This window comes from Dysidea avara, chromosome 1, assembly GCF_963678975.1.
Source record: "Dysidea avara chromosome 1, odDysAvar1.4, whole genome shotgun sequence".
Taxonomy (NCBI): Eukaryota; Metazoa; Porifera; class Demospongiae; order Dictyoceratida; family Dysideidae; genus Dysidea; species Dysidea avara.
Genome location: NC_089272.1, coordinates 51,883,305 through 51,904,034, shown reverse-complemented (window position 1 = coordinate 51,904,034; position 20,730 = coordinate 51,883,305). Strand labels below are relative to the sequence as shown.

General features: G+C 37.9%; 1 protein-coding gene across 4 annotated transcripts in view; it reads left to right on the top strand.

Annotated features, from left to right (window-relative positions):
* The window catches only part of LOC136268357 (1-phosphatidylinositol 3-phosphate 5-kinase-like), a 60,060-nt gene extending 45,829 nt beyond the window's left edge, over positions 1-14,231 (top strand). For all 4 annotated transcript variants that reach the window (XM_066063699.1, XM_066063689.1, XM_066063696.1 and 1 more), the window contains 11 exons: positions 578-668; positions 719-804; positions 9,654-9,744; positions 9,792-10,045; positions 10,097-10,183; positions 10,345-10,521; positions 10,571-10,674; positions 10,722-10,850; positions 12,188-12,287; positions 12,346-12,507; positions 13,878-14,231. In XM_066063699.1, coding sequence (XP_065919771.1) covers positions 578-668; positions 719-804; positions 9,654-9,744; positions 9,792-10,045; positions 10,097-10,183; positions 10,345-10,521; positions 10,571-10,674; positions 10,722-10,850; positions 12,188-12,287; positions 12,346-12,507; positions 13,878-14,065 — 1,469 coding nt within the window. In that variant the 3' untranslated portion in view covers positions 14,066-14,231. The remainder of the gene's footprint in view (positions 1-577; positions 669-718; positions 805-9,653; positions 9,745-9,791; positions 10,046-10,096; positions 10,184-10,344; positions 10,522-10,570; positions 10,675-10,721; positions 10,851-12,187; positions 12,288-12,345; positions 12,508-13,877) is intronic.
* Positions 14,232-20,730: the final 6,499 nt, after the last annotated feature.

The following is a 20,730-nucleotide window of genomic DNA, read 5'->3' as shown; positions in this document are numbered from 1 at the left end:
ACTTCCCTTCAAGATTGAAGAAAACGTAGTGATATACCAGAGCACAGCCATGTGTGAGGTATCTAAGTTGTGAAAATTAATCAGATAGTACAATTGTTAAAGAATGAAGTGATGCTGCTAGTTTTTAAGTTCTATGAGCATCTTTCATAAATGCCACTCAAATTTGATTCTCAATAAAGCAGTGTATAGAATCTCTGATAGCAATAAAATAGTTTGATTTTGGCCGCCTTTCCTATATACAGCAATGCTATGAACAAGCCATTTATGCTATCAGAGAATCTATACACTGCTTTATTGAGAATCAAATTTGAGTGGCATTTATGAAAGATGCTCATAGAACTTAAAAACTAGCAGCATCACTTCATTCTTTAACAATTGTACTATCTGATTAATATTCACAACTTAGATACCTCACACATGGCTGTGCTCTGGTATATCACTACTTTTTGTCACAGTTAAACAACTTAACTCTGCTTTTCTTGGATGTGCACTTTTTTATAGCTATAAGCTGTTTTGGATGGGTATAGATATACAGTTGGGTGACAGCAAGATATGCTTAGTATATGTATTTTATTAGGCAAGGAAAATGATGATCCTTCCAACTATTACCTCATCACTGAAGCACAAGGAAGCAGCAGTGGTAGTCTGCAGCAACTATCAACTAAACCGTGAGTACAAGGGTAGTAATCTAGCTTCTGAAGTGCATTGACTTCTGTAGTTGTAAGCTGTTGTCTAAAGGATCATCATCTAATTTTCCATCGTTAACTGACAAGAAACATGCTTCGCAGCAGTCTAAATCCTTAGGTATGTATCGTGTGTGTATGTGTGTGTGCGTGCGTGCGTGCGTGCGTGTGTGCGTGCGTGCGTGCGTGCGTGTGTGTGTGTGAGGCAGCGTAATCTGGTTAGGGAATTAGCCTGGTGATTGAAAGGTCCCAGCTTCGATTCCCAATTATGCCACTTTGGTGTTGCTCCAGTTTACCCAGCTGTTAAATGGGGAGACCTGGTGTCAACTAGGGAAGCAGCCCACCCAGTTGTAACATCAATGTGTACCTGGTGTAAACTGGGAAAGCAAATACCCACTGTCCTTGTCTCGCTTAGCGGTATTGAGGTGGTAAAAAAATGGCGCGGCCTTAAAAGCCTGGGTGAAAAAAGTTGTGAAGTCAAAGATGGCAGCCAAGAAATGGCTGCAATGATGTTAATGCTAATAAATTTTAACAATGTACACAACCATTGCTAAAATTTATCATTAACATCATTGAAGCCGTTTCTTGGCTGCCACCTTTTTTTATTTCACAACAATTTTCAAGTTATTCCCATACTCTGTTTACCCTGTATTCATGACACTCAAAGTCAGAAGTTTGACCTTTTTTACGTGAATAAATACTCATAACTCCTTGGATGCTCATCAGATTCACAGCAAACTTGGTATGTGAATTCACCTTTATACGCGCCAAAGAGGGAAGCAATCAAATTACATGCTTATATTTTATAACAATTTTTGCAAAGTGTACAAAATACCAGTAGCCCTCATCAGCATAAGAAGAAAAAAATGAAGAAATTAAACTGAAACTTTGAATGCCCATAACTCGTAAGAATTTAATCAAATTTGCTGTGTGGTCTACCCTACCTGGCGGACAGCTATAATGCAAAAATGGTGTGCTTTGGAGAAGGGGCCATGGAGCTATGCTTGTGTGATAAAAGCTAGTTTTCTTTCTTCCTGTCAATATGCTCAAGGTAGTGGTACACCAGCTTTCTTGGCCACACGACACGCTATCGTGTGTCTTGATATATATACTAGTATATTAAAAATTGTTAATTTAAAAATGAAGTAGGGATCAAGCAATAAAAAGTAGTAAAACAAGAGATGAATGATGGTATTCAGCATAGCAAATCCCTACATTGGCATGTTATAACCATCATTTATTTCAATGCCAAAGTAGAGATTCTCCCACCAAGCTATGCTGTAATACCATCATTCATCTCTTGTTTCACTACTTTTGGATCCTTACTTCATTTATAATTTATAACTTACAGCTATACACATATGACTGTTCTATTAGGGTGACTGCTGTATTAGAGTATCTCGAGTCAGCTTTTCACCTACCGGGGTGTGTGTTGCTATTTCATATTTTCATTATGCTAGCATTATGAATACAGCTAGGCCAATAATAGAGTGTGTCATCATGATAGGTTGTTTAAGAGGTGTGGTATCGGTGCTCGATCTTTATTAATCCACCAAGATCATGTTAATAGGTGTGGCATTAAACCTATTGTGACGTTACAGGTATCTACCAAGCATAAGCGCTTAAATAAGTTGGCGGTGTCTAAATATGCTGCTCAAGGAAAGTGTTGATAGGGAAAATTAACACCTCAATATGGTTTCATTATATGAAGTAGGACAAAGACCAGCCTGATTGAAGATAATTGTCAAAACGTGACAGACACATCCCACTGGTGAGTTTGTTATTGTGATGGTCATTTGTTGCTTCATTTGGCCTCCAGCCTTGCAACTATGGTCAGGCAGGCAGGCAGACAGGCAGTCAAATGAAAATTGAATTTTGGTGATTTTAAAATTCTTTATCTGGCCACCTGTTTTTATTTTTATTTTATTTTTTGTTTTTTTTTTAATACTACATTTAGTGTTTGATGGACTGATATTCTTCCTTATTGTACTTTGTGTGGGAGAATCAAAGTGCCGCCATGTACTATATTTTCCATATTGTACCGATTAGTTGCATAACTGTACTGTATGAGTCATACAGCGCAGTTATGTAGCTAATAGGGCAAATACAGTACAGTTATGCAGCGCAGTTATGTAAGAAATGTTATGAAAGCAACCTCATGTGCATGATGTAAATTGCTAAAACTAGCCAGACTAATCCTACTAGTAGGTTCTATGACTAGAAATAGATTACATGAACAGTTCTGATAGTCTGACATGGAAAATTGAAGCAACAACCCCACACAGACAGCACAATGGATCATGTGCATGACACTGTCAAATGCTAAAACTAATCCTACCAGTTCATTCTACGATTACAAATAGATTATAATTATGACAACTTACTGATAGTCTGATCATCTAAAACTGAAGCGATTCGGGTACTCAAGAAAATCACTCCAAGCAAGATGACCAGGAAGTACAATAAAACACTTAAAGCACTACCTATGCTTGTTTGTATGAAAAATACAGCACTCGGAGGGTGTCTCAAGGCAAACACAACACTCGGTTTCCCCTCGTGCTGTATTTTCTGTACACATGCATGGCGGTGTTTTAACTATAACATAAAGGTGATTTTTGTTGCATTAGATGTTTCTAGGATGATTTTTAAAGACGGCATTTTAGGTGGTACATCTAATTTTCGGGGGATCCTACTTAAACAGTACAATAGTTGATATATATAAACCATAGGCAGTGGAGATAGGGGGGCCATACCCCCCCCCCCCTCCCACACACACACACACACACACGCGCGCGCACCCGCACACACCTTTATGGGACAATATTAGCAAGAAAAGATCGAGATACTCTAATAGAACAGTCAAGATCTAGATACTCTAATAGAGCAGTCACAGTATTCAGAGAAGCAGTGTAGCAAGCTACTTAGCTACGTATGTGTAGTTATAAATAAGGAGATATAGTTGGTGTGGGGTAGCTATTGTCAGCAGGTAGTTACCTTTTTTTGGTCTTCAGCTTACAGCTGGCCTGGCCCCCTCACTCTTTGGCCTGCTCCACTGCCCCTGATATAAACAAACTTTGCATGGGAAGATCAAAGCAAAAAACAGTTCTATAAAAGCCATACAGAATGCAACTGTTCTATATTGGGCAGTTATAGAACACTTTGATAGACCACAGTTCTATATCAGGTAGTTATAGAACTGCCTGGCCTATTATGCAGGCTAATAGCCTGCTTTAATCACTCATTACAACCATTCAACCAAGTCAGTGAAGGCTGATAGCCTGACTGTGTTGGCCCACCAGTCAATCTAACCAATAAGAGCAAAACTGCTCAATCTAATTTATAGACATACTTGAAGATTTCAATGATGGTTGCTTTGAACTTGCTTGTGGACAGCAGCGGTAAACATAAATGGATGAGTCCTATATAGGAATATCACAGACATATGTTTATTAAGTACCACAATCGAAGCCGTTGAATAGATGGACTAGACTCCTCCTCTCACTCATCCTAGTCTAATGCAGGTGCAACACAGGTGCAATGCCTATTCTGCCAATAATAAGACTACTCTGTGAATTTTCTAATTGTTTTGTGTGTCTTGTGTGTACCTCAAGTTGACGGTTCTCTACACCAGTTAAAGCACTGCCTAGGTGCGTGCTATATGTCAATTATAGCACTCAAAGAGTGGTCTTGAAACAAAATATAACACTTGGCTTTGCCTCGTGCTATATTATGTCTCGCCCACTCTTTTACGTGCTATATTTGACGTACAGCACTCACGGCAGTGCTTTAACTCTTACACACACATACACATATATAATATGTAATAATAATTATCTAATTCAAAACAGCCAAGCTGTAAAAAAACAGTGCGGCCCTCAAAAAGGCTATGGTGAAAAAAGATGTGAAATCCAAGGTGGAGGCCAAGAAATGGCTGTGATGGTAGGTTAATGGTAAAAAATTTAATAACGGCAATTTAGGTGAATTTTGTGCCGCTTACAAAATTCACCTAAATTGCCGTTACTACAATTTTTACCATTAACCTACCATCACAGCCATTTCTTGGCCACCACCTTGGATTTCACATCTTTTTTCACCATAGCCTTTTTGAGGGCCGCACTGTTTTTTTACAGCTTGGCTGTTTTGGATTAGATTTCATTTCTTTTTGTATTTGTATACCACAAAGTTGGCCTATGGCCGGCTTTGGGACTTTTTTAATCTGTCTTTTTTTCTTTACCACAGGAAGAAGAAAAGATGAAGCAGATGTACTTTAAATATTTCTGATTTTATCAGTAAATGTACAAATTATATATATAATACATATATTTATTACAGAACTCTCCATGGTGGTTTCTTTGTAACTGAACACTCTAAAAGGTGACTTCTTCTTGCTGTCCTCTCTACAGGGTGAATTGTTAGTAGCTGAACAATCTACAAGGTAACTTCTTTTAGCTGATCTATCTACAGGGTGATTTGTTTGTAGCTGAACTATCTACAAGGTAACTTCTTCTAGCTGATCTCTCTACAGGGTGATTTGTTTGTAGCTGAATTCTGTGCAGGTGATTTGTTTGCAGCTGAGCTCTTTACAGAATGGTTTCTTTGTAGCTGAACTCTCTACAAGGTAACTTCTTCTAACTGATCTTTCTACAGGGCAATTTGTTTGTGGCTGAATTTTTTACAGGGTGGTTTCTTTGTAACTGAACTCTCTACAAGGTAATTTCTTCTAGCTGATCTCTCTACAGGGTGATTTGTTTGTAGCTGAACTCTCTACAGGTGATTTCTTTGCAGCTGAACTCTCTACATGATGGTTTCTTTGTAGCTGAACTCTCCACAAGGTAACTTCTTCTAGCTAATCTCTCTACAGGGAGATTTGTTTGTAGCTTAACTCTCTACAGGTGATTTTCTTACAGCTGAACTCTCTACATGATGGTTCTTTGCAGCTGAACTCTCTACAAGGTGACTTCTTCTAGCTGATCTCTCTACAGGGAGATTTGTTTGTAACTGAACTCTCTACAGGTGATTTTTTGCAGCTGAACTCTCTACATGATGGTTTCTTTGTAACTGAACTCTCTACAAGGTAATTTCTTTTAGCTGATGTCTCTACAAGGTCACTAGTTTGTAGCTGAACATTCTACATGATGATTTCTTTGTAACTCTCTACAAGGTGACTCCTTCTAGCTGATCTCTCTACAGGGAGATTTGTTTGTAGCTGAACTCTCTACAGGTGATTTGTTTGCAGCTGAACTCTCTACATGATGGTTTCTTTGTAGCTGAACTCTCTACAAGGTAACTTCTTCTAGCTGATCTCTCTACAGGGAGATTTGTTTGTAGCTGAACTCTCTACATTGTGGTTTCTTTGTAGCTGAACTCTCTACAAGGTAACTTCTTCTAGCTGATCTCTCTACAGGGAGATTTGTTTGTAGCTGAACTCTCTACAGGTGATTTGTTTGCAGCTGAACTCTCTACATGATGGTTTCTTTGTAACTGAACTCTCCACAAGGTAACTTCTTCTAGCTGATCTTTCTACAGGGTGATTTGTTTGTAGCTGAACTCTCTATAGGTGATTTGTTTGCAGCTGAACTCTCTACATGATGGTTTCTTTGTAGCAGAACTCTCTACAAGGTAACTGTTGTCTCTACAAGGTCACTAGTTTGTAGCTGAACTCTCTATATGGTGGTTTCTTTGTAACTGAACTCTCTACAAGGTGACTTCTTCTAGCTGATCTTTCTAGAGGGTGATTTGTTTGTAGCTGAACTATCTACAAGGAAACTTCTTCTAGCTGATCTCTCTACAGGGAGATTTGTTTGTAACTGAACTCTCTACAGGTGATTTGTTTGCAGCTGAACTCTCTACATGATGGTTTCTTTGAAGCTGAACTCTCCACAAGGTAACTTCTTCCAGCTGATCTCTCTACAGGGAGATTTGTTTGTAGCTGAACTCTTTACATGGTGGTTTCTTTGTAGCTGAACTCTCTACAAGGTAATTTCTTTTAGCTGATGTCTCTACAAGGTCACTAGTTTGTAGCTGAATTCTCTATATGATGGTTTCTTTGTAACTGAACTCTCTACAAGGTGACTCCTTCTAGCTGATCTTTCTACAGGGTGATTTGTTTGTAGCTGAACTCTCTACAAGGAAACTTCTTCTAACTGATCTCTCTACAGGGAGATTTGTTTGTAGCTGAACTCTCTACAGGTGATTTGTTAGCAGCTGAACTCTCTACATGATGGTTTTTTATCTCGCTACAGGATGATTTGTTTGTAGCTGAACTCTCTATAGGTGATTTGTTTGCAGCTGAACTCTCTACATGATGGTTTCTTTGTAGCTGAACTCTCTACAAGGTAACTTCTTCTAGCTGATCTCTCTACAGGATGATTTGTTTGTAGCTGAACTCTCTATAGGTGATTTGTTTGCAGCTGAACTCTCTACAATATGGTTTCTTTGTAGCTGAACTCTCCACAAGGTAACTTCTTCTAGCTGATCTTTCTACAGGGTGATTTGTTTGTAGCTGAACTCTCTACATGGAAACTTCTTCTAGCTGATCTCTCTACATGGAGATTTGTTTGTAGCTGAACTCTCTACAGGTGATTTGTTTGCAGCTGAACTCTCTACATGGTGGTTTCTTTGTAGCTGAACTCTCTACAAGGTAATTTCTTTTAGCTGATGTCTCTACAAGATCACTAGTTTGTAGCTGAATTCTCTACATGATGGTTTCTTTGTAACTGAACTCTCTACAAGGTGACTACTTCTAGCTGATCTTTCTACAGGGTGATTTGTTTGTAGCTGAACTCTCTACTAGGAAACTTCTTCTAGCTGATCTCTCTACAGGGAGATTTGTTTGTAGCTGAACTCTCTACAGGTGATTTGTTTGTAGCTGAACTCTCTACATGGTGGTTTCTTTGTAGCTGAACTCTCTACAAGGTAATTTCTTTTAGCTGATGTCTCTACAAGGTCACTAGTTTGTAGCTGAATTCTCTACATGATGGTTTCTTTGTAACTGAACTCTCTACAAGGTGACTCCTTCTAGCTGATCTTTCTACAGGGTGATTTGTTTGTAGCTGAACTCTCTACAAGGAAACTTCTTCTAGCTGATCTTTCTACAGGGAGTTTTGTTTGTAGCTGAACTCTCTACAGGTGGTTTGTTTGCAGATGAACTCTCTACATGATGGTTTCTTTGTACCTGAACTCTCTACAAGGTAATTTCTTCTAGCTGATCTCTCTACAGGGTGAATTGTTTGTAGCTGATCTCTCTACAGGGTGACTTGTTTGTAGCTGATCTCTATACAGGTTACTTGTTTCTAGCTGATCTCTTGAATTCTCTTCAAGGTGACTGCTCTATTAGGATGACTGCTCTATTAGAGTATCTCGATCTCGCACTTGCTGCACCAAGTTGGATTTCGTGTTATGGCTTTAAGTCTGATTCTTCTACACCATTGAAGAGGCTTTCTAAGATGATTACTCCTTCTATACAGCGATTTTCAAAGCATTCCCATTAGCGGTTTATCTGGTAGGCGTGCCAAGTAGTCGTTTTTTATTAGCTAATCTCGATTGCATAATTGTTACACACTGTTGGTTATCTTCCTGGTTTTTAGCTTGATTTCTTTCAAACCACAAAAGGTTTGAGGTTCAATAGTTAACCTATTCACCCAGCGATTTTCAGCTTCTTCCCATACGCGGTTTACCTTGTAGGCATGACAACATATTGGTGTTATGTTTCGTGCATAATCGCTCATAACTCTTTTCCTGTTTATGGTATCGTAGCCAACGTTGGTACAGAGATGCGCCTTTATACCCCCCTTCTGTGTGCCAAATTTCAAGGCATTCGGATATAGCATTCGCGTTTTATAGCAGTTTTTGTAAGTGTGCGAAAAGAGGAAGAAAAATAAGAAAAAAAACGAAGAAACTAAGCCAATTTTGAAGTCGAATATCTCGGGAACGCTTGAAGCGATTTCGCTCTAATTTGGAATGTGGAGTGCTGAAGGTGGAGGGAGTCTCCACAGCAAAAATCGTCGTGTTTCTTAAAGGCAGCACAGAGCTACGGAGGTGCGAAAATTGCGTTTTCTTTCTTCCTGTCAATATACTCACGGGTGTTACGCGCCGGCTTCTTGAGCCGCACGACACACTACCGTGTGTCTTGATATGTAATGGTTGTATCATGGTCCCTAGGGATTTGCCTGATATGTATGCCCAAGCTTGCAGGCCATCAGGCCCGGTGTACATATCAGGCAAATCACAAGGGCATATGATACAACTGATATGTACCATGCCAATTGCAGGCTAAGAGCCCACGGGCGATTAATCACCCAAACCAATATCAGACCAACCACTGACTTTATTATATTATAGACTAACTTGTACAATTCGATTATGGGTCAGCAGCAACTAACGTTGTGACTATGTTTGTTAACATGAACGGGAAAGTCTTAAGGGTATCATGGAAAAGCTCAATAAAGCAATTTTACAAGTATTTAAAGCTGCTGCATTGTTTTACAGACCATTTACAACATTTACTAAACATCTATAGGGGTAAGCTTTGCTGTAAGGTGTTTATCTCATGTTACTCTAAAAGTGGACACAGTCTGTATTCGAAAATGTGGCGAACCACTTTTGAATATGCTATAACACTAATTCTCACCTTAAACCAACGTTTCTCAACTCATAGAATGGCAAGGGTGACAAATCACTTCCATCTGAAGCTGTAGGATGCAAAGTCAGATGCATGGCTTTCATAACATGACCAATAATAAATTCCTACCATTGATTTCAGCTTGAGTTTTATATAAAGAAACTGGCGGTACTGCTCCCACATCAAGGCCACGGTACATGTAAAATGTACCATAGCCAGCCATGGTTTAACTTAAATGTACCATTGCCAGCCAGGGTTTATGAGATATGTACCCTGAAATTTGCCTTTGAAGTTAGGTGGCTTCATGGTGCACACACACATCAAATATTACCCAATGTTTGTTTCACCAGATCCAGACACTCCGGACAGTAAACTTAAACTATTGGATTGTGTGACAGTGTTCTCAAAAGCTCTTAAGTTTCAGCCACTCCCTCCTCCATTGTAAGTACATGGATGTTACTGGCTCCTATGGATAATCTTCTTGTTAGTAAACTCAATGAGCACCACACACTGAGAGGGGGTTTGAAAATCCCAGTGGCAATTTATGAAAAGGAGCCTTCATCAGTGATAGCATTTACACTAAGCTCAAGGGAATATGCCTGTGAACTTGCTAAGCGAAATACCCAGGATACAGGAAAAAAGAGGTCCTGTACTGAAGCTAAGATCAGTGAAGAAACAGTGGCAACTTTGTTGCCTATGGAAACAGCGGCAATGATGACTAATGATGATGTTGACCCTGGTGGTGAGTATTCCTTGCGTTATATGACTGGTAACAAATAACTGCATGATATAGAAACCTCTCTCAAGTGGAACATGAAGGAACAACAACACTCTCATGATCATTTGAAGGGCAATGTGCAGAAGGAACATATCATATTGGGTGAGTGTGCCCAATAATGTGATCATGGAAACATGTTGTAACTTTGTATCATCGATTTTGATACCAATCCACCAGAATGTTGCTGCATTATTGTATATAATGGGTGTCATTTTAGTAACTCTGTTCAGTGTTATAAAATTGATGAATTTGTTGTTCTGTAGAGTTTTCAGATTATGCAACAAAATTTAGCTGCAAAGTGTATTTTGCTGAGGAATTTCGACAACTGCGAGAATTGGTGTTTCCTTATGGAGAGGAGCGATTTATTAGATCATTAGCTCGTTGTGTCAAGTGGCAGGCCAAGGGTGGAAAATCTGGATCTTCTTTTTGTAAAGTTGTCGGTTGGTTGGTTATTTCACTGGTGTGTGCTTGTGATTGGGTCTGTTACAGATGATCGATTTATTCTGAAACAAATGAAAAGACCCGAAGTAGATTCTTTTGTAGAATTTGCTAATGATTACTTCAAGCATCTTAGGAGAGCACTGGATGAAAGTGTAATGTAAACTCTTAGTTTTGTGTCATTATTAGTTTATTATTTTAGAGACCTACTGCATTAGCTAAAATAGTGGGCATGTATTGGATATCATTCAACAACTCTCAAACTAATGATTCTATGGAAGGAGACTTTTTAGTTATTGAAAACCTTTTGTATGGCCACAAATGTTCCAAGGTTTGTCTGTTTGTGTGTGTAGTGCTCATGTGTGTGTGTGTGGGTGCGTGCGTGCGTGCGTGCGTGCATGCGTGCGTACGTGCGTGCGTGTGCATGTGAGGTAGCATAGCTAAGTGGCTAGAGCATCTGCCTAGTAATCAAAAGGTTTCAAGTTCAATGCCCAGTTATGCCAAATTAGTGTTAAGCACGAAACTTTACTCACATTGCTCTAACTGTTTAAATGGGGACCTGTTGGCCTGGTGTCAACTGGGGAAGCAGCCCACCCAGCTGTAACATCAGTGGGTACCTAGTGTAAACTGAGGAAGTAAATGCCAATTGTCCATGTCTTGCATATTGGGTGAAGGGATTTCAGGTGCCCACTCCTTCACCTGTGAGACATGGCACAGCCTCCTGTAGGTTACCAGTCCTGCCCCAGGAGGATTTACCTGTGCTGACTCATAGCACCTGAGTAGTGCACAGGTGTCCCAGTGTTGGTCCACTGGGTAGGCATGACTGTGCTAGCATGGCAGTTGAAGGCTTTGCTTTGCTTTGTACGTGTCTGTGAGTAGTGTGTGACTGCTATGAGTCAGCACAGGCAAATCCTCCTGGGGCAGGACTGGTAATTTGCTTTGCTTGTCTCACAGGTGAACAAGTGGGCATCTGAAATCCCATCTAGACCTTCACCCACTATGCAAGACATAGTATTTGCTTCCTCAGTCTACACTATACCCATTGATGTTACAGCTTGGTGGGTTGCTCCCCAGGTGACACCAGGCCACCAGGTCCCCATTAGTTTGGAATAACTGGGCATTGAACTTAGGGGTGCAGTAATTATGCCGGAATAATTTTCAGCATAATGCCAGGAATCATTATTCTAGCATTATGGAAGAGTTATTAAAGATTTCATGAATGAACAATCGATATACTCTAATAGAATAGTCACCAGATCGAGATACTCTAATAGAACATTCACCTATATAATATATACTCTAATAAAGCAATCAATCCTATTTTTTGCAATGAAATATTTTTTTTATGTGCAAAGTTAATCATAGAAGTTTAAATAAACAGTCAATTCTACTAATTTCTATTGGTTGAGAATAATGCATAAATTTTGGAGCATAATGCAAGCTTTTTCCAGGAAATCCTAATAGAATAATGCAAAGAATCATGAGCATAATTACCTCAGCCCTAATTGAACTCGATTACTAGGCTGATGCTCTAGCCACTTGGCTATGCTGTCTCACCCACACACGCAAAAACACACACGCACGCGTACGTGTGTGTGCATGCGTGCGTGTGTGTGTGTGTGTGTGTGTGTGCTACCTGACAGCACTAATAATTTATTTATCTTTTAGGTATTTGATTTGAAGGGCTCAGTTAGCAGGAGGTATGTTCAGCCAGGTAAGGAACCTGCAGGAGAATCACAAGTCTATTTGGATGAGAATTTTTTAGAACGTAAGTATCAAGAAATTAATGCTAAATGTACACCTATGTTGGTATTGTTGCTGTGTAGATATTGCTTCTTCACCAATTTATCTGAGGAGTTACTCCAAAGCAGTCTTGATGAAGGCTATTCAGGAAGACACTAAGTTTCTGTCTCACCATAACGTGATGGACTACTCCATGTTAACTGGTATTGATGAAAACAGTAAAGAGTTAGTGCTGGGGATGATAGGTAAATGACTGGTTTGTACGTATGTGAAATGTTTTGCCAGTACAAACTCATTGTTATGTTGCCTTTTCTATTATAGTAACACTAACAGACTTGTAGTCATAAATGTTGTGAATTTTGTGGGTGTAAAGTATGCATTAATGCTTATGTTTAATTGGAACAAAAGTGAAGTTGCTTGCGCACGTACGTAGGCAGTGTATTAGCTGTGATTGTGAGTTAGCAACTTTAGTAAGGGTCATTAATTCAAAACGTGGAAAACCTTATACGCAGAACTTAACACCTGCATACACTTACACTAGCTCTTCAACTGTGCACATTGGATTAAAAAAGGTATGCTAGTGTGAACCAGAAAATAGGCATAATTATAATGGACAGATATCACGTATAGTGTAGTGTAGCATTTTTCCTCCTTACAAGGAATATCCGCTTTGTTTCTGCATGAATTCTTGTGTGGTGTCTACTGTTGCTTGTTTCCCAGTAATTTCTGTATAATATCATCATGGCGCATGTACTAGTTGTCAGAGCATTTAAATATTTTCACTTGTATACATACAGTTAGTGTGTTTAACAGTTGTTGACATTGCAACCAGTCAGCATGGTATTGTACTATATATATATATATATAGCGAAAATTGGCCGTTTTCGCAAAATTATATTTTACTATAATTTTATATAATAACATATTGAAATAAACTGGGTAAAAAAATACATGTGCTACATATAAATTACACATGTTTTAATTGTTTCAGTATTTACTAGCTCAAATCAATAAAACCTATACACTGTTACATTCTCCTTTTCGTGGAGAGTAAGAAAACCTTTGTCTTGTGTTTGTACAGCATACGGTATGTGAGTTATGGACATTTATTTATGATGCAGTAGAAATAAAGTTTACCGTTTTGGAATAGCCTTCTTCTTTGTCCACACTGAGATGTACAAAGAAAACACTACACCTTGATCAATGTGTCATTCATGGTGAACAGACTAACAGTCTTTGTAGCTTGTTTCAGTCCTGAGTTACATATGATTGATTAAATAAGGGCCTGTAATATAATTTGCCATATTGTTGTTGTACAAATTGAGTTTATTCCTGTTCCAACTGTCTAGCACTATAACTGACTATTCATCACAGAAAGCTGCAGCTTTGGCTGTCCACTCTTTTGTTGCTATAGACAGCAGAGAAGCAATACAATGGAATTCAAGGAATGTGCAAAACGGCCGATTTTTGTTCAGTGGGTCACATATTTAGAACCTTTATTTTCATGTTTGCCATTAACCTAATCAAATTTAAACAAAGTCAGTATACAATGATGCACCGCAACCTTGATGTATTATGAACTATGCGATTGTGTGAGTGTTTGTTGTATTGGTAGATTTTGTCCGGACGTTCACTTGGGACAAATTACTGGAGATGTGGATTAAAAAGTATGTTAGTCGTGGGGGACGACTGCCGACAGTAGTGAGTCCTGACTTGTACCGCAAAAGATTTTGTGAAGCAATGGAGAAGTATTTCTACCAAGTACCAGACAAATGGAGTGGAATGGCTAATGAAAATGTATAGCATGCTACATTAAGCTGAAACTTTGTAATGTATACATCAGACAAGTGAACTGAAATGGCTAGCTATATGTTTGTGTATTTGGATTACATTTATGTTAGCGTGTAAATGCTGTGTGATGTTGTGCAGATGGGTGTTGAATTGTGAAATTATCTATTAAAACTAATATGTACCAATGAAAAGTGCACCAGTAAGGGATTATTAATAATGTGTTCCAGTAATGTAGTGGCAGTTATGGATGCTGACTTTATTAGGCTATTGGTCCATTAGTCATCCATCGTAACTCAAGTATCAACATACTAGTTGCATGATGTAAGGTTTTGGTGAATTTGAAACAAGCTATAGGATTGGAGAGCACAAAGACCAACTCTAGCTTGCCTTTAACTCACTAAAACTTTGATATTATTGTGTTTAGCAGGCAATTTTCAAGTTGGCATTAGGGTCAGTTCCATTTGGTTTCTTGGTCACCTTCTATGGGTTTCTTCTTGAATGACATTTATATGGTAGAAAGTAGTAGGTGGGTAGCTAGCTAGCAGTGCCATAACATAGTGGTTATCACCCTCTGGCTTCACAATCACACCTAGGGTCCTGGGCTCAAATCTCCAGACATTTGGGTTTTTCCTTTTTTAAGCACCCTTTTTTGTTTTTTATAATCATGTGGATCTGGATAAATTGCGACTACCTTCCAGTAAATGGTGCACAGGTGACTGTGCTTCCTCCTTTACTCTGTCATTAGAATGCAAACAAATTGTATCATACAATGTGGTAGTATCATACAGTATAGCTAGCTAGTGCCAAACTGTTTTTATTAGCTATAGAGAGCAATGCAAGGTCTGTAAAGGTCCCTGGAACCAGAACGGATTATAACGGTCGGCCATCGGACATTTAGCTTGAAGACCGCCCAATTACCTACTGGACTGGTCAAGGAGATGGCAGACCATTTTCCGCTAAAAAACGATATACTCTAATAGAACAGTCAGCTACTCTAATAGTAGTAGTGAACGTCATGATAATGACAACATACAGGAATAGCTGCAAGATAAGGTAAGGGGGGGCTTATACTGCTAGACTCAGTGGTACACTGACAAGATACCTGAAACAGAGGTAGCTAGCTGGATCCCTGGCAAGACAAAACTATAAATTACAGTAGCTATACACAAATACAACATTAACTAAAAAACAGTTAAAAGTTCCGTATTATCCCACAATTCTGACAAGCGAGCATTGAAGATCCTATAGGAGCATGCAGAGCAGTCAAAGAAGTTTTAAGAAGGTATACCTAAAAGGCTAAAATTGTCTAAATTGTGGAATTGAACCTGCATCTTTCATGAAGTGTCAATCTGCATCATTCTAGTTACCACATGTTCACTCACTGTTTTAATAGCTTCTAAAATGTTCTGCAGTATATGACCATAAAGGCATAATTGTTATAGATTGTGAACTAAGTAAACACATGTTACAAAACATTGCATTGGATAATTATCATATAAATGTATTATTATAGATTTATTATGTATGTGGCTTAACAATGATGCAGTGCATGGCTGTTGAAGGAGTTTTGGGTGTCAAAATACTCACATACAAGCTTTGAAAATCCAATTTTTTTAAAACCAGGTGTGTGCCCACAGCCAACCTCTGTGGGTGTGCACTTGGTTTTTTGTAAAGTGTGTGTGTATGTGTACAGTACCTCATCTATGTTTGTCCGTACGCTCCTTTTTGGCACATTGGTCAATTTTCTCTTTTGTAGCTAAAATGTTTAGCTGTCAAAATTTCAGCTTGATACCTTGAAAGGTTCCAGAGATACGTATGGTCAATTTACTGTCTAATACATTACAAAGTAGCTAACTTTTCATATTAATGCATTGAATTCTGTGAGTGATTAAGCATGTGACAAAACATTTTGTTTACAAATAATTCTATTCCTACTGTCTAAAAATATTATATAGAGACTTCTGATAGCTACTGTTTCTGGTCCTTTTCTTCAATTAAATGCCATTTATCATTGTCTGTGCTTAGTTTTAACCATTCTAGCACCTGAACAAATCACCCCATTTGTAAGATCATTGTCTAAAACTTAGTTTTAACCATTCTAGCACCTGAACAAATAAGTTAATTGGTGTACCATGCATGGTGAAATCACTACATGGTCTGATAAAATCATCCATGTCTCCTAGCAGAAAAAGCTTTGGGTGTGAAATTTCACAGGAAGAAGGCTTAATAGTTGCTTTATCCAAATGCGTAAAAAAAAAATTTATTTTTAAAAAAATTGCAGAAATTGTCAATTGAGTTTTCCTGCAAATTTTGCATGTGCCCAAAAGGATGATTTTCCAAAATTGGGTCACAGATGGTGGGTGGTTTCTTTTTAGCGGTCTGAAATACAGGTGTGGCGACTCTCCTCAGACTTTGTGAATTACCTTCCTTTCGGGTTTTACAGGCATTAACAACTGAAAAGCAACTGTGCAGGCCTCTTAGACTAGGCTACCAGTCCTGTGAATGAAAATGAAGAGCAGCTTTAAGGCTTTGTCAAGAGAATTTGTGGGAAAAAACACAATAGTCAAACTATAAAACAGTTTAGAAGATACTTCTGTACGTAATGTTAAAAGTGGTTTGTTTAACAAGCGCTTCCTTAGCAGTGCATAGCAATGTAATTGAAGAATTACGAAAATTTCATGAATTATGAAATCCGAGAATTAAAATAAATTATGAATTATTGTGCAACCAAAAACCTATTGGTTAATGGGTTAGCTAGCTGCATGGCGCCTGGTTTTTAGAAGTGTCACAACATCAACTTGTTTTCTAGGGGGCATGCCCTGGGCCGGCCAGATCCCCCTAGCTTGGCATGCTTATACATTCTGCTGCTTTGCACAAGCATTGCCATACAATGTCAGATCATGTCAGTATAATCCTCTCTGCCTGGAATATATAATTTTATGGCATTCAGTGTTGTTCTTTAGAACATTTGGTGGTGTCAAATTTTAGCAAGTCAATATTTTCTTTGAGATCACATGACACATGATGATGATGATGCTTAGCATCAATGTGTTAGTACACATAATGTTATTTGGATCACATTATGAATACCTCTCAACATACTTTAAGAGCTGATGTTTTATTTGAAATAGGAATGTATAGGCAGCACAGTTAAATACAATCATTTGCACCAACATTATTAATACACAGATTATATAGAAAATGAACAAACAGCTCTTAACATCACATGATACTGTCCATGTTATCATGAAACCAAATGTGCATTTCATCACAGTAATAAAGCGGATAGTTTCAGATGATACTTTATACATTACAGTTACCTAAATAGTTATTACAAGAGTGCTTATATACAACTCAACCTATAGACAAGACATTTTAATTTACAGAGCATATACATGATGGAGCAGATAACAGCAGTGATAATTCTTGCAACAATTATCATGATCATGAAACCAAACTTTGCTCAAATCACAAGAAGGTACTACATAAAGCCAGATGTTTGCAGTGATGAATACAACAGTACTGACACATCCATGTACCTCAACTGGTCAACCATTCAACATAACATCTCAAGGTATTTCACATCTCACAAAGATGTGTTCTTCTTGTCAGGTGAGTACAACTTACACAATCAATTAACAGTAACTGATGCTGAAAATTTTACGATTACTGGAAGAGCTGAAGTAACTTTGAAATGTACAAATGAGGCTGGTGTATTTATTAACAACTCAATGTGTGTGAGAATACAAAATGTAAAATTGGTAAACTGTGGAATTAATACCACGTCTGCCACTCCGCATAACTTCAAAGCAGCAATTAGTTTACTCAATGTGCAGTCAATAGTATTGTCCAACATAACATTTGAGGACAGTCTTGGTCATGGTATAGTTGGTATAAATGTACTGGGATTATCAGTACTTAAAAATATCACCATATATCACAAGAAAAACAACAATGACATTAACAACTTGTCATATGAAAGTTCAATGAGTGGACTAATTCTAGTATATGTGGATACAATAGATAACATCATTGACACAGAAGCAGAGAATGCTGTTCTTGTTGATCAATGTACAATATGCTGTATGAGTGACTATCCCAGCAGTGTTCAGTCAAACGTTTCCATAGCACCAGCCACGAGTGATATATTTTCTTTTTCTCTAATAGGTTTGTCCTTGCATCAGCACACATACTCTGTTAATGTTGAAATAGTGAACATTGTTATGACAAACATTGCTTCCCAAAACACTTCACTTGTTTACTTTGAGTATAATTCAAGCATGGCGAATTCAGTTTCCATCTACAATAGCAGGTTTACAAACATAACAAGCAAAAAGATTCCCATAGTTTCATTTATGGTCACTTCTCAACACGGTAGCAATTCAACTGCTCTTTTTCAAATAAACAATTGTATTTTTCAACATAACACTGCAATAGTTACAAAATTTTATAAACAGGCTCTGGCTGGTATGCCATCATTAATGGTAAGGTTTGAAGTAATTTCTATGGTAGTTACTCAAAGCAATGCAATTGGTAGCTTTGGCAAATGGGAGGTATCTTCTAGTGACAAATCCACTTCAGTTGCTATTGAAAATTGCTTGTTTCAGTCAAACACTGGTCAAATATTTCAATTTAAAAACATTGCAAATGTTACACTAACTAATAGTAAATTTCACAACAACACAGTGAAACATTCCAGGCAAAGATTGTTTGTATGTGGCACTACAGTTGTAATTTTCAAACAATACAATGAATTTTCCTACAACACAGCTGATACCATCATCACCTTGCAAAAGTACATATTGTTAACAGAGGGAGCCACTCTTAATATTTCACAAAACAGGGTAAAATCAAATGAATCAAAGGAAAATTATCAACCACTGGTATTTTTCAGCACATCTTTAAGTATATATCCGTGCATATTTCAATTCATTTCACCTAAAGGAAATCTGGACAAACAATTTGTAAACAATACCATCATCAATTTCAGTGTGGTATTTAGTAACAACCAGAAATATACTAGTGTATTTCGTGGTACAGTATTACACAGTTGCTACTGGGAACCAAATAGTGCTTTTTATGACACTACTCCAGGTGATGTGTACAAAAGAGTAATTCAGTATGACACAACAGCCAATATAATGACAAGACGAGAAGCCACATTTTGTTATTGTGACAAAGCTACTAGAGAAGTTGACTGCTTCAAAGACAATTTCACATCCACACCAATATATCCAGGCCAGACAATTCCTATCAGTTTAGTACAGGTGCCACCTTACAAAGTCACGGGCATTTATCCACGAAATGATGTCTGGTCATCTGTGTTCCTAAAATCCTTCACACCATGTAATTTGGTATCATACCATTCCCAAGATTACTGGCTACAATTTGTTTACAAAGAATGCATACAATTATTCTATAAAGCGCTTGCATATTCTGCTGAAACATGCTCTGCTTTTTTCACTGCTACAGGTGATGAAAATACCTTGTATCATTATTACATTGGTATCAAAAAGTGTCCCCTTGGTTTTGAAATAAGCAGTGGTACTTGTATGTGTAATAAGCTCCTACAAGCAGCATTTCCAACTCTGAAATGTGACATAGAGACACTTACATTAAATCGTTCTGCAAGAACATGGATTGGACCATCACAAGACGGGAAGAGCATTTTATATGTGGAATTCTGTATATCAATATTTTGCAAAGACAAACCCAGTAAATTAATGATTAATCAGCCTGATACTCAGTGTGTTGGAAACAGAATAGGAGTGCACTGTGGACACTGTCCTGCTAAACTTGATGCTGTACTTGGCTCCTTCAAGTGTAAGAAGTGCTCAAACAATATGGTGGGATTATTACCAATTTTCTTCATTGCTGGAATATTGTTGGTACTTTCTCTCTTTGTTTTAAACTTGACTGTTGTGGATGGCAAAATCAATGGCTTCATATTTTATGCTAATATGAGTATAGTGAGTGGATATTATGTTTTCCCGTCACGTAATATCCTCTATACACTATTGTCATTAAGCAATCTAGATCTTGGAATTGAGACATGTCTCTATCATGGCATGACAGAATATGGCAAAACATGGCTACAGTTTGTTTTCCCATTGTATCTTCTCTGTATTGTTGGTGTACTAGCAATAACAAGTAGATATTCCAGTCGTGTTGAGAGACTTACTAGAAAGAGAGTAATTCCAGTAATCGCCACCATCTTCCTGTTATCATACAGTAAGATGTTACTGGTGACAGCTAAAGTTTTATTTTCTTACACAACTGTACATGAGATTGATGGGGACGATATCAAGACAAGATTAAGTTGGTCATGGGATTCAAGCATTCCCTTATTTGGAAAGCAATTTATACCTTTATTCATTATATCTTTGGTGGTACTGTTAATTATACTTCTTCCTCTCAACTTTTGTCTGATTTTTACAAAAACGTCTTATAGAATCAAATTTGTCTGTGACTACTTAAAGCCATATTTGGATGCTTACCAGGCTCCATTCAAAAACAATCACTATTTTTATTGTGGAATAGAGCTCTTGGTTCGTCCAATTTCCTTTGCAATCGGTTACACAATGCTTGATTCATACAAAACACTGGCTTTTTATGGCTTTATTATTGTAATATTTTTAGTTTACTTGTGTGCATTAAAACCCTTTAAAAGTAACATA